The 14994-nt window shown below is 35.6% G+C and overlaps 2 protein-coding genes across 5 annotated transcripts; both read right to left on the bottom strand.

Moving 5' to 3' along the window:
• Positions 1–8167: 8167 nt before the first annotated feature.
• Positions 8168–9233, bottom strand: LOC126801192 (uncharacterized). 4 transcript variants are annotated; one of them, XR_007672756.1, is made up of 5 exons: positions 9172–9233; positions 8908–9068; positions 8756–8830; positions 8389–8428; positions 8168–8280 (listed from the first exon to the last, which is right to left on the bottom strand). XR_007672756.1 is itself a non-coding variant. In XM_050528660.1 (3 exons), exons 1-3 carry the CDS (start codon positions 9213–9215, stop codon positions 8760–8762), a joined length of 276 nt encoding a protein of 91 aa, XP_050384617.1. In that variant the 5' UTR covers positions 9216–9227; the 3' UTR covers positions 8488–8759. The 4 variants fall into 4 exon arrangements, 2 of the variants coding, with proteins under 2 accessions (XP_050384617.1, XP_050384618.1); XR_007672755.1 differs by having other exon boundaries at positions 8189–8428; XM_050528660.1 differs by lacking the exons at positions 8168–8280; positions 8389–8428 and having other exon boundaries at positions 8488–8830; positions 9172–9227.
• Positions 9234–11646: 2413 nt separating this feature from the next.
• LOC126797071 (two-component response regulator ARR12-like) lies at positions 11647–14664 on the bottom strand. Its single transcript, XM_050523754.1, has 6 exons — positions 14514–14664; positions 13587–13739; positions 13261–13452; positions 13054–13170; positions 12874–12950; positions 11647–12732 (listed from the first exon to the last, which is right to left on the bottom strand). Exons 1-6 carry the CDS (start codon positions 14662–14664, stop codon positions 11647–11649), a joined length of 1776 nt encoding a protein of 591 aa, XP_050379711.1.
• Positions 14665–14994: the final 330 nt, after the last annotated feature.

Raw genomic sequence — 14994 nt, 5'->3', positions numbered from 1 at the left:
TATTTGTGCTAGTAACTTTGTAATAGATTCGGTAGATTAAAACAAGAGGTTGGGTCCCTTCAAGGATATTGTATCCTGAGGTCTTAATGTTTAAAGAATGTCTTTAAAATATGAGGATCACTTAGGCTGATTGAAAAATCTGGGAAATAATTAAAGTGAACTGGTCCATTAAAAAGACTTGATTCGATTAAACCAAGGGTACTGTCAGTGAAGTTGGTAAACCTTGCGTCTCTTAAGCATAAGAGAATGGAGGCATTAAGACCAAGTCTTGTTAAAGGCTTAATACCAATTTGAACTAAGCCGATATGAAGGAAATGGTGACCATTTTTCTGATGGTTTTTAATTGAATCTGGACTGAGAAGTTGGCAGGTTTCATGTTGTTTACTTAAGGCATATACTTGTTCTACTAATTTAATGTGGTGTTTTCCTTTAAAGGCGGCAAGATTCTATTTCTTTCTATAAATTTCACTTGTAGGTACTCTAGGTATGTTCCAATCATTAGGGTCAATATTATCATTTGACTGGTATTCGATCTGTTCTTCATTAACAATGTCTGGAATCCTATTTAAGGAGAAACTAGACCCTCGAGAGGAGACTGAATTGGATTTGAAAAGTCTGCTCATTGTGCTAGATGAAATGGATCTGGTACTAGACTTAAAATGATAGAAAACTGACTTCAAAATACTTAGACCTAAGAGTAACACTCTTCTCTGCTCCGCTCATGCCTCACTCGGGACTTAATGTTTGGACCTGGAAAACTTCCTGTTTGGTTGGAGAAGAAGGAAACCCAGAACCTAGTAAATAGAAGTAAATTCCTAAAGTTTTAATAATAGAAACAGAAATACAAATAAGTAGCACAATAAATAGAGGATTTAAAGATTCAACTCAAGGACCACTCTAGGAGGCTAGGCCTACCAATTAGGGATTGAGGAGTGTTAATAAATAGATCGACTTAGGATCCAAACTTAGGAAGCAGAGCCTCCACCGGGGGACTAAGAGGTTTAAAAAGCAGAGATTAATTACTTATAACTCTTACGGCTCTGATACCAGAGACCACGGAAGCATGTATAATAAATTTTATTGATAATTACTTGATGACAGTAATATTACAAAATGAAAGCTAAATTAATTTTAAAGGTACTAGAGCAGACGAACTGATTGCCTATATATAGGGCCATTCCACTAAGGAATCCTTTTTTTTTCCTGTGAAAGAGATAGCTCATTAACTAATTTTTCGACTACATTTTAACATCTCTACCGTTCAACTTTTAGGGTCTAATGTGTAAATCACTCCTGTAATATTTCAGCCAAAATGGTGATCGTTAAATTATGAAACTTGGCGAAAGCAATGGGCGCACCAAATTTGTCAAACATGAACCGTTCATTTAAATCACGGTTTTGAATGTCTTAAACACCTCCATTTTGGCTAAAATTTTACATATGTGATTTACACATTATACTTGAAATGTTGAACGGTGGAGATGCTAAAATGTGACGAAAAGTTGGTCAAGTGACTTATCCATTTTTTAGACCCCAAAAAGGGATCCCTTAGTGGAAGAGTCTTATATATATATATATATATATATATATATATATATATATATATATATATATATAGTCTCTATCCAGAGTGAAGCTTCACTCTGAAATTACAGAGTGAAGTTCCAATTTTTTTGGCACACTTTTCGGTCAAATATTTTCACCAAAAGCGATTCAATATTTAGGTATGCTATTCAAGATCATCTCTACAAAGTTTCATCCAATTTGACAATGGTTTGAGCTTTCAAAATTGAGATTTACACGAACGGTTGACGTTGAATAGTTTTAATTCATTCATTGATTTGATCTAATTTCAATACCTTAACGATGTCTGAATTAGATGAAATTTTGTAGAGATGATCTTGAATAACATACCTAAATATTGAATTGTTTATGGTGAAAATATTTGACCGAAAAATGTGCCAAAATTGAAACTTCACTCTGTAATTTCAGAGTGAAACTTCACTCTGTAATTTCAGAGTGAAACTTCACTCTGTAATTTCAGAGTGAAACTTCACTCTGGATAGAGACTATATATATATATATATATATATTTAAGTTTATTTTAAAAAAAACCTGTCAGCTTGGTTTCTGCATTATATGTTTGATCTGAAAATGACGACGTTTCTCATTACAACGTATAGACAATTCACGACCTTGACTTTCACCTAAATAGTGTTTATATGTTACGTACCCTAATTTTTTGGTTCTGAACATTTGTTACCATAGCTTTGTAAAACTTGCCAATTTTCTACCTTATGGTTTTTGTTTGTCTATTTGGCTAGACATAAGTCAAATTTTTTATATACTCTACACATTTCAAGATTAAGCAATCTATTTATTATTTTATTTGAAGTTTCAAATTTTGTTATTTGCTACAGAGAACTTATATATATTAGTATCATGAGGTGGTAGCGAATTGACAATTTTAAAAATGAGGTAGTAAATTTGCAAAATAAAAATTAAGGTGGTAAATTGACAGAAATAAAAGTAGAGTAAAGAATTAGTATAATTAAAAGTTAAGATAGTAAGTTGACTCTTAGGTAGAACCGTAAAAGTTAGGGTAGCAAATATTGCAATGAAGCTGGAACATATATATATCACAAGCTAAACCAAAATGTTTGACAGTCTAAGCTCTTAGATTCAGTATTTTAAAAACCATGTACGTAATATATGTTCTCGCAATATTTATACTCTTATAACTCAAATTATTTTATTTTTACTATAATGTCACTGAAAGATTAAAAAACTTAATGAACAAATTATCCCTATGATTTAATTCAAACAATTGTAAATTATTTTAATTATAAAAATAAAATAAGTCATCCCATGAACCCATATCTTTTCTTCCATTATGTAATAATTAACCAACTTCTTAAAAAAACATGGTTGGCTATTTGTTTTCTTTTATTTTATTTTAATAAAAAATTATTTGTTTGCACATGCAAAGCATGCGTGAGAGTGACTAATTTTTTTAATGATAAGAGAAAAACAATCAGACTCGAAAGCTTTCAAAGATCATTAACATTAAAACTTGCAAGCCGGCGTTTTATACACTTGCCTCTTACCTGTGAGTGTCTTATATACAGGAGTTGCTGGTGAATTTTCTTTTGAAAATGTTTCTTTTTCTTATTGCATTGGACCTGAAACTTTTTGAGCAAGTTTTAATAATAGGAAGTGTCAAATAATTTGGCATTTCAAAACTTCCAAATTTAGTTAGCACTTACTAATAATAGTAGAGATAACATGTTAAACTTGTTGCTGAAATCAATTAAACGATACGGGATGAGTGATTGTGACTCACTACTTGAATCAGTGGTCCTTGTGATGAAGTAGTAGTTTTGATTTGTTCGTGAAGTAACTTTTTTCAAATGCCTCTTCTTGTTTGGAAAGCATGCAGGCAATTTGAAGTTTTTTAACGAGAGTTAACATGAAGAAGATCGAGCAAGATCGTCTTACACAGAGAAAATAAAATCAAAGTGGCTCAATTCCTAACACGTATCAATAGCTCAACCAACAAAAGAATTGACAGAGCAATCAAAGGAACTTGATAAGTTATGCAAAGCAGCATCAATGTATACAACGCGCAAATATGCAGAGTTGTTAAGCGGCCACCTAGACCAAAGTTGATTGGCAGTAGCGTCTGCAGTAATCGCGCTTGGGTCTCCGGCTGGCCACCGGTGGCTCTGCTCCGGGCCTATCGCATGAAGACCACACCTCTCAAATTCGTGTATCCTCGTCAATGTGAGTCTCTTTCCGCAGATTTTGGTTCTGGGTTTGATTGAATGATTAGTCCAAGATTGAAACTTTCCCTGAATGTACGTACATAAAGTTTGTAACTTTATTTGTGATCTTGATCGTTTTTGTTTTTGGGTGTGCAATCGTTGCAGTGTGAAATTTCCCATAATGTGAAGAGGCGATGATTGATGAAGATAGTAATGGTATAGTTATCTAGTTGATGTGCCGTGGGCTTAACTTAATGGTTGTGAAAGAGGTCAGTGCTTGAGCTTACATTTCTCTATCAAATCATGCATGTCAAATTATTGTACATATTGTTGAGGACTTGAGGCATCTATGATTTTGTGAAAGAGGAGGCTATACTGTTTCTGTGAAGTCAAAGCCTTTCAGACAATTTGTGGGGTTCAAAGTCGACAAAGCAACCATTGAGATAACAAGCCCTTATCGAGGAAGAGTTGCTCAGATTAAGTACATTGAGAAGGTGAGAAAATGTCTGCACCTTAGTTTCCTCTTTCAACTGTCGGTCGGAGGCGAGAGCTTATTCCATACACAGCCCGTGTATAAACACGGGTCAAAAAACTGACGTGGCAGTTAAATTAGAGAGAAACGGTCAACATCTTATCGTTAGTCAATAGATCAAATTTCGGTTAATTTGCTTTTACCATGAGCACGCCAAACTCACCTGGAGCTCTAATACATATTCTATATTTCCCCAGATCTCCATCAGCCGCAATATCTTGACTCAACCTCCTCAGATTTATTTCTCTAAGCCTAATGACTGATCTATTGCTTCAACCGAGGGCTTGCATGTGCCACCAACAACGAACCGCTCGAAAAGGGCCTTCGTTCCCTTCGGCGAGATGATCGAATCGAAGATCATCAACGACCGCGAGACCGGGAGGCAAGGAGTTCGGAGTCGTCACCTTTAGCGACGACAAGGCCATGAGGGAACCAATCGGCGAGGGTTTTTACAGATCAGTCATCGTTGTTCTGGTTTTTAGTATTGGGTTTGTAAGAGTTGAAACAAATGCCATGGAGTATGGTGGTGGTGCCGTGGAGGCAAGATGTCGGAGATGTCGCCGCTTCGACCATGCCAGGATGTCGAGGACAATGAAATCATAGCCTGAAAGTCTGGGCATCACGGTGAGGGAGAAGTTGATGAGGAGATCGACGGAGGGTGGTGTCGGTGCTTGAGTAGACAGAGGTGATGCTAGTTCCAAAAGAGGGCGGCGGGTTTGATTTGGAAAATAGACAACTTAATCATAGAAGATGACGAAGAGAAAATATATTATTAGGGTTTATGTTTTGATAATTGTTTTTTTTTAATTATAAAGTTTAGAGTATAATTCTTTAATTATTGAATACATTGTTTTTCTTTAAAAACTGTTTCAGATAATTTAAAAATAACTAAAAGTCTATGAAAGGACACGTGACACATCTGTAATCACCCCCACCTCATTTTGTGTTTTATTTTTCAATTCATTTCACACAATTAAAAACTCTTTAAAAAAACTTCCATGAAAATTACTATGCGCTCTCAATAACGCACTATATCTACTCATGTAAAATTTTGCGGATAATTAAATTCGGCTAAGATGGCTTTTTCGGAATAATTGAGAAATAAAGAGTTAATTGTGTGGATCGAGACCCAAACATTAGCAAAAACTGATAAATTTTATACCATAAATATAGAATACTATTGTGATGATATCCTACCGTTCATTTTTCCAAATTTTATTTCGGCAGTGTATTAGTTTGTAAATATATACATTTTCACAAAACAAACTATAAAGGTTATGCAACATTAGTCGCCCATTATGATTCCCATGATTAAAAGTCAGAAATGAATCTTTGACCGTTAGATGTGATCGTCACACTGAAATATGGTTATCGTACGAAATTCACCGCTTTTCATTTTATTTCAGTTTTTGATCTATGCGGTCAACCTAAATTAACACAATATCTTCCTAAAGGGAGCCGTATGCACGGTTGAAACTATTTTCAAATTTTTACATGCGTCAATAAAGCGGCGTATCACAAAAATGTTATAATTTTTGGAGAATAGTTTGAGCTTTTGTGCTATTTTTTATGATTATACGAAGACTTCAGATCATTTGAAAATAATTGAAAGTCAAAGAAAAGACAAGTGGCGCATCTGTGGCCACCCATTTGTCCACCTCATTTTGTATTTGATTTTTCAATTAATTTCTCAACATTAAAAACTCTTTAAAAATAGCTCAGCTGCCTAGAAAATTCCACAAAAATTACTACACACTGTAAGTGATGTGCTCTATCTACCCATATTAAATTTTGGGTATAATAATATACGGTTAACACATCCTTCCTTAAGAATAAATGAAAAATAAAAAGCTAATCGGGTGGATCGAGACCCACACGTTAGCAAAAAATGATGAATTTTCTACCACAGCTATAGTAAACTATGGCAATGATATCCTACGGTTGATTTTTCCAAATTTTATTTTGGTAGTGTGGTTAGTTTGTAAACATATACATTTTCACAAAACAAACTATAAACGTTATGCAACATTAGTCACCACGTTGTGATTCCCATGATTAAAAGTTGGAAAATAAAAACTTCGACCGTTAGATGTGATCGTCACACTGAAAATATGGTTACTATACAAAATTCACCGATTTTCGTCTTAGTCAGTTCTTGATCTACGCGGTCAACCTTAATTAACACAATACCTTCCTAAAGGGAGCCATGTGCACCGTTGAAACTATTTAAAATTTTCACATGCATCAATAGAGCGGCTTATCACGAGACCATGATAATTTTCGGAAAATTGTTTGAGCTTCGAAGCTATTTTATATGATTATAAGAAGACTTAAGATCATTTGAAAATAGTTAAAAATCAAAGAAATGACACGTGGCACGTATGTAGTTACCCATTTGTCTACCTCATTTTGTGTTTAATTTTTCAATTGATTTCGCGACTTTAAACACTCTTTAAAAATAGCACAGGTGCCCGAAAAATTCTGCCAAAATTAATACGCACTCTGAGTGACGTGTTATCTATTTATATTAAATTTTGTGGATAATTATATTCAGGTACACAACCGCCCTAGGAAGAAATGAGAAATAAAGAGCTAATCATGTAGATCAATACCCAAACATTAGCGAAAATTGATGAATTTTGTACCATGGCTATAGTATACTGTGATAACGATATCCTACGGTTGTTTTTTGCAAATTTTATTTCGATTTTATTGTTAGTTTGTAAGCATGTACATTTGCACAAAACAAACTATAAATGTTATACCATATTTCACGAGACTAAAATTCACAAAATGAAACTTTGACCGTTGGATATAATTGGCACAATAAAGTATGGCTACAGCACGAAATTCACCAATTATCGTTTTCTTTCGGGTTTCGATCTACGATGAACATACTACCTCTATAAAAGGAGCCGTGTGCACAATTAAAACTATTAAAAAAATTTATATGTGTCAATAGAACGGGTAATCATGAGATAGTGATAATTTTTGTAGAATATTATAAGCATCGAATCTATTTTTTATGATTATAAGAAAATTTCATATTATTTAAAAAAATAAAAGTCAAACAATGAACACATGGCGCGTCTAAAGCCACATATATGTCCACCTCATTTTTTGTTTGTTTTTTCAATTAATTTCGCAAGAATCACAACTTTAAAAACTTTTTAAAAATAGCTCAGGTGCCCAAAAAAATCCATAAAAATTACCATGCGCTCTCAGTGACACGTTCTATCTGCTAATGTTAAATTTTGTGGATAGTTATTTTCGAGTAATACAACCGTCCTTATTAAAAATAAAAAATCTCAAGAAATAAATAGTTAATCGTGTGAATCAAGACTCAAATATTAACGAAACTGATGAATTTTCTAACACGATTTTACTATGATGGCGATATCTTGCGGTTAAATTTTCCAAAGTTTATTTCGATGTAAATATATAAAATGACTTGTTTTAGTTATTTTTTAGAAAGGGATTTAATCATAGGATTTTACAACCTTTATTTTCTTTTGACAAACCTTTTTTATTTTATTTTTATACTTTTTCTAGTAATTAATTTTTTATTTACCAAATAGACCGAGAATCAAAAAAAATGTGTGCCTCCACTTTCAAAAAACACCCATTAAAATGAAAAAAAAAGTTTTTTTTTATGTAGGAAAAAAGACATTAAAAACACCATAAATTTAAAGAGCTCAACAATTGAATTCATAGATAGAATTTAATAGTAAAGCTATGACACATTTGCCAGCTCCGTTTGTTCTTGATGCGCTTTTTAAGCTTGACACCTTTGATAGTCAACAAGCATATCCGTAGTCAGAATTTAACCTCATCTTTATTGATTTCTATTGGTTTCATTGCCAACTCAAAACCAACTAAATTTTAAACGTGTAACCAGAAACCCTTTCATTTTCTCTATATTTCTTCCTCCTCTGTTCCTCTCTAACACGCTTATGACAAAAATCCATTCTGAATTTCTATGACCTGCTCCAACAAATATTAATTGAAATTTACAAACTTTACTACAAGTCAAATTAATAACATAAAATAGAAATGGACCGAAAATGTGGTTCATGAGTTTATTGGCACTACCAGTTCTCTGCTGCCAATTGTTTCTGCTTCCTCTGCCACTCTGCACATGATCAGCAGACTCATCTAATCTGCATACACATGTATATATGTTTATGACACCATGAACATCAAGATTACTGCTGTATATATTTTTTATGTATGAATTGAATTCAGTGAGGCAGTGCCACACTGCCAGGGTGCTCCAAACAAAGACCATAATACAATATTTCATGAGATTATTGTATTACTGATAAGGGAAATAAAATTTTTGATTGGTTTTTGACAGAGCATGAGCTTATACTGTATGTGTGATAGACCATGATACAATATTTCATGAGATTATTGTTCATAAGATAAGGGTAATAAGTTTTTCAAATTTAAAACACACCTCACTACATCCTTTTCGTAGCTTCTAAAGACAGTGCAGCATCTTTGAGACGAGGTGCTGGCCAACCTGCGTTCCCTGCAATCAAGATCACTCTTATCGATCTTTACATTCTCAAAAAAGAAAGAACTACAAGAAAGGAAGAGGTTAATTACAAGACAAAGGTGGAGTGGTTGACAATTGACTCAAGTAGCACATGCGGCACCGAAACAATACTTGCTCATGAAGTAAGTAGAATATGCCTATGAATTCCATGACCAGGGCATGATCTTTTATAACAACTGCAGTTTGGCAATTGATTCCATTTTTCACCGACCTGTACACGGTACACATTAACCAACCCATATTATAATCAATTACTTGGAATGACAACCTATTGTGTATGTCATATATGATTTATTAAGAAATTATTGGCTTACCGGTCCAGATTCCTCTTTTCTTTCTCAGCCCATACCTTCAACATATCCCTGGTATTGTGTTTTGCAGTATCCCTTTTTGTATCGGCGGTCTCCTTGTTATCACCATATCCCTGGAAATGCAGGTACGTCTCGATGCTTCGCCCCGGATGACCAAGGCTAAGCAAAGCCAGTTCTCAAAAATCAAAATATGAAACAAATGCATTTTTTGTTGAATTTCAACCAAGATTTGATACAACTTTCAATATTTCAATATTGGGGATAGGTGGAAAACCCAACTCAAGCACCGGATAGGAAAATCTTCAGAATTTCGTAAGAAAAGATTTATAAACACAGCCAATTGACATGCTACCGATATCGATTATTAGTTAAATAAACGAAACACCTACTTGCATCTGGGAGTGCGACTTCAATCTGCTTGCAAATCGATTGGATCCCAAGTTCTCAACCCAGATCACAGTCGCGAAAGTCACCTCCACCGAGTTCAACTCACTGCGTTGAGACCAGATTAGGCTGCGAAAGGATAAATCTCACCTAACCCACTTCTCTTCAATTCAGATTTCACCCAGAAGAGATATAATCTCGTTTCTCTTTTTCTCTGGTTAACGCCGTCGACTGGGGTTTACAAAAAAGTAAAACAACAATCTACTGTTTTTGTCCAGGCAGCAGTTTCAACGGTCACGATGCCCTGTGTATAAACACGGCCCGTGTACCGAATAAGTTTCGGTCGGAGGCTTGTACATGAACTGACTTTTGTTTACTTCATGGTCATAGACATATCAGTTGTAGGTATTGCCTAAAGATATTATTACTATCTGTTATTTGAGAGACAGAAGGAAGAGAACACTGGCTGAGATGTTCTCTCTAGTGTTAATATGCATGTCTTAACTTTGTCAAGAGTATATATTGTCCGTACCTAGTTTAACAGCTCAAGGTTTTAGAATAAAAAAACTCAGCATGATGCTAGAGCAGAAGATGTTAAGTTTGAGAATTCGTGATGGCAAACAAGCTATTTTAATTTGCGCAACATTCTCGAGTCTTTTGGATATAGAGAATATGCAGGTGTGCCACATCTTAATTACAAGATAAACTTATCAAACTAGACTCGCTTATCACGGCAGAGTCAAAATTATAGCCTTATAGGCTACTGGGATGTCTTGAGAGGTTGGCATAGGGCTAATAGCTTTGCTGATTGACTAACTTTATGTGCATAATGGAACTCTTTCCTTTTTCTTTTCTTTTTTTTCTGAATAATGGATGGAACTCTTTCTAACAACCTGTACTTTTCGTCTTTGTTTCTAATTGCTTGATCTGTTTATTCAACTAACGGAGAATTAGATATAGATAAATATTTTTTGTTACTTTTACTGGAAATTGGGAATATATGGAATTTCTATAGTACCATCTTATTGACAGGATTTATCATAACTTTAGCTACTTTAGTGGCTTGGCCTTTTCGAGAGATTCATGTCCATTCCATTTCCTAATGTTGGCAATGTAGTATAGTGGCCAAATAGGACTATTTTCTTCTCAAGACCAATTACTGTTTTTCATCATGTGGGAGTTAGAATCATTTCTCGTATATGTCCTTTCTGGATTTTGCATATGTTGTAAATATGGACCTGCAGCAGCAATTACTGTTTAGAAATTTGAAGGTGTAACAGCATGGCATCTATGTCATTAAGCAGATGATGGAAGTGCACAGTATCCTGTGGCAATTATGTCCTTGAGCATAAGATGCATGGTTGTTTCAAATAAAATTAAATTGTTCTTTCACAACACATTTTTTAAATGTTATCGGGACTTTTCCTTTCCTTAAAGCTAACAAGCCACGCAGCAAGGCATTTCTTCGGCCGCGAAAGAAGGATATGCTGCTCATGTGCCTAACCCATCTATAAGATCTTCAGACCTATCCGATCCCTCTTCGTCTGACTCTCATTACTTGTTCCGCACACCGGGCTTGAAAAGCATGTGTGCCAGTGAGCTTACTCAATTTGCTGAAGAAGCAGGAGAAGAAGGCCATGATTAATAAATGGGATTGTGTTGCCTATTAGACTTTCGAATGAATCATTCAGCTTCAGAATTGAATGAGTGAAATATCTGTAATGTTGGAACGTGAGGCTTTCCTGTCTAATCTGACAATTATTTTCTTAATTCTTGTCAGGTTGATATATGCACACGGATCATAGAGTGCTGGTGGAGGAGCTGTTGCTGAATTTTGTAATGAGTGGAAACAATTGATAGAGAATCCAGAGCTGCTCATGTTGCATACGACATAGATGGTCAGTTCACAAATATGCTCTTTTTCTTATTGGTTATCTGCACATCTACACCCGATACCCTATCTAGACTAAATGCATCGGTGCAAACTGAAATTTAATTACAGAGATAAGGGACAAAATACACAGGGAATACCAGTTGTCGTTGTTGCCATTCTCTCTTCCAGTAAGCAGCAGGTAACCCTTGAATAGTGACCAACTAAGCATGAAGTCCAAACTCTCTGTCTAGAAAATCAAGCTCATTCTCCATTTCAGTCTGATTTATCATATCAGAACATACCTGGTTATCCGGTGATTCAACATTATTCTGAACCAAGCCATCATTGGGATCAACCTTAATCTGCATGGTCGAATTCTCAACTCCAACATTATGTCCGATAGTTGTATTTTCCCAACTGAACTGGTCAAACATAGACAAATTGATCCTGCCGCAAGCTGCATCATTTTGGTTCAAGCCCACTAAGCCGGAATCTACAACATGATTGCCAGAAACGATGGAAGGAAGGTTCCAGTTGTTGTAATCTTGCTTATCATCTTCCCGCCATATATTAGGTATTGAAAGTGCACCGATAGAAGAGAAATCATCTGGAGTGTTCCTAACCTGAGGTGTATTTGAAGAAGTTCCCAACTTGTTAGCAGGCAATAGCCCAAAATCGGAATCCTCACTCCTGAGCAACGCAGGTGATGGAAGTTGGTACAACTGACCACAACCCTGCATACCACCCTGACAACTGTCAGAGTATCTACTGGTAGACGATCTACAAAGGGCATTGTCAAACAATTCTGGATTCAATGAGTTCACTCCGAGAGCAGATTGATCACCCATGGAGCTACCAAGCATGCTATTATAGGGGAAGGTGGTTGTGTAACCATTATTATTGAGGGTCGACTGCCCAATGTCAACTGTAGTATCTTTCTGCTGCAATTGAAAGAGCCCTACTGGTGTGTGTGATACTGGAAAACAGTTCCGGCTTTGGTTTGTAACCACACTTGGCTGGAGGTTTGCTGTCTCTGAATAATGGCTGCACAACGTTTGGGATTGACCAGGTCGCAATAGATGCGAAGGAGCTATTCTTTGCATAACACTAGAGCGAGTGTTTGATCTAGATACCATCTGAGAAGGCATGTATGAGGGTAAAGGAGCAGCATTTAAGAGTCTCCCTCCAGATTTATCGATTAAATCTGTGCGTGGCATGTAAGAAGAATTTCTCCCCCGATCAACGACCATGCTAGCTCTCTGCCTGTCCTGATTAATGCTGCCCTTTTTCATGTGTTCCCTAAATTTCTGCAGAAACAAAGTGAGGGGGTAAGAATGGATGCCGCATTGGCCATTGCATCGTTAAGAAGTCGAACTTGTTTCCATGAAGTAAAAGTTCAAGATGATACACATGCTTGTTCATAAGTAAAGGAGAGGAAAGATAAGTACCTGTAAATGACTGGCTACATTACCCCTCGAGAGACCTTCAACATTCATCAACTCAAGGATTTTCTTAGGTACAGCCTCTGCATATACAAGTTAAAAGAGGAAGACATTAGTAAACATAAACATTATCTAAAATGTACAAAAATGACAAATTGAACTATTTCTTTAAAATATTATACTCACTTTCTGGTCCCAGATAATAATAGACGTCATTAAACTTTTTCTTCAGCTCTTCAGTCCAAACTACCCGACGCTTCTTTGGCGTTGATGGTTTCTCATCCCAATCTTCATCATCTTCGCCTTCTTCATCATCTTCATTTTCGTTCTTCCTTTTGTTTTTGTATTTTCCATTATGATCTGAACTACTTGATGCTGAAATCCATTCTTCACCTTCTTCTATTCCCTTACGTAAATTATGATCAGAAGACTTGCGTTGGTCTTTCGAGCTCAAACTCTTCCTCCGAAAGGCGTGTTGCCATATAGTCTTGAACACTTCAATATTAACAGGTTTCACCAAATAGCAACAAGCACCATGCGAGATTCCCTTCTTAATAAACTCATTATCACCATTGCATGACACCACTGCAACCATCATTTTAATACGAACAAGTGTTTAGAGTTGGTGTTCATTACTGAAATCAAAGAAAATTTTATAACAAGACTAGAATGTTATATAGTAGGATTTTAAACAAAATCAAGTTTAAGTGGATGCTTACTGATTACAGGTAGGTCCATTTCATCTCCTAATTGCTTGAGTAGCTGAAAGCCATCCATGTCTGGCATATGTACATCACTGATTACCAGGTCAAAATTATTTCGGTTTTCCCTCAGAATTTGGAGTGCCTGGTATGCATCATTGGCGGTAGTTACTGCATAGTAAAAAGAATAAAAATAACATTAAGTAAGAAACAACGTCCAAATGTCCAATATGTAGTCCTCGATATAAAAAATACAGAGTTCTTCACAAGTTACTCTTAAGCATCTAAACCCTCTCCATACATTGTCAACGTAAATCATATTCAAGCATTCAATTCAAGCAGACGCTATTTGAACTAACAAACTTCGGATCAGTGAGAGGGAACTGTCTATAAGGGAGCATCAACCAAAAATTTGAATAAAGAAATTAAGGTCCGAATTTAGGGTTTAAGGAGTTGGCCGGCATGCACTCTAAATCACTAATAGGCCTGAACCTAAACTTAACATACAATATTCAACTTCACCATGAACCATTTTAGAATTAGATTGAATAGAGAAGGGGCCAAATTTAGGGTTCAAGTAGTTGGCACTCACAATCACTATAAGGCCTAAACCCTAAACGGCTAAACCAAACAGGCAATAATCAACTTTAGCATGAACCATATTAGAATTAGATTGAATAGAGAAACTGAGAAAGAGCCGAATTTAGGGTTAAGGAGTTGGCACTCTCAATCAACTTCACTACATATGCAATTATAAACTTCAGCATGAACCATTTTAGAAATAGATTGTTGCCGCCACTAGCTAAGCTACTTGCGACTGAATCAAGAATTTTAAGGCCTCACTAAAAGCCCTAACAAAGAAGACGATTTATGCGATCAATTAAGAGCATAGTATAACAAGTGCAATATAGAGGGGAAAAGAAGAGGAGAAGAGAACAAACATACCCTCATAATTGCATTTACGCAAGGTAGCCTCCAAGATTTTCAGATAAGTTAGGTCATCATCAACAGCCAGAACACGCATACCATCTGGAAATCGATCCAAATCCCCATTCTGATCACCAGTAGAACCTCTGAGCTGTTCTTTCGCATCCATGACAACTAAAGCAACTAATCACGATAAACTAACTTGTAGAGAAGAAGTTAGTATTTATATTCTACATAATCAGGCTTTTATGCACAATCTAGGAAAGAATGTTTTGAAGCCTAAAAGATTTAGGAGCAACTAAATCTTAACCTCTTAGCAGGGACAAAGTAATCACATGGACCAACTAAGCTAAGTCCAATAGAGAAAACGAATAGGAAAGAGACTAAATTAATCCTAAAGTTTACTAAATCGAAGAGAAGAATTAGGGATCTACATAGAGGTGTAAGTCTTTCATTGATATACTTCAAAGGAAGTATGAGGACGGGTCTTTTCTCCATG

Source organism: Argentina anserina, chromosome 6 (assembly GCF_933775445.1).
Source record: "Argentina anserina chromosome 6, drPotAnse1.1, whole genome shotgun sequence".
Classification (NCBI taxonomy): Eukaryota; Viridiplantae; Streptophyta; class Magnoliopsida; order Rosales; family Rosaceae; genus Argentina; species Argentina anserina.
Note: the sequence above shows the minus strand (reverse complement) of the source record. Positions and strands in the feature narration are given on the sequence as shown.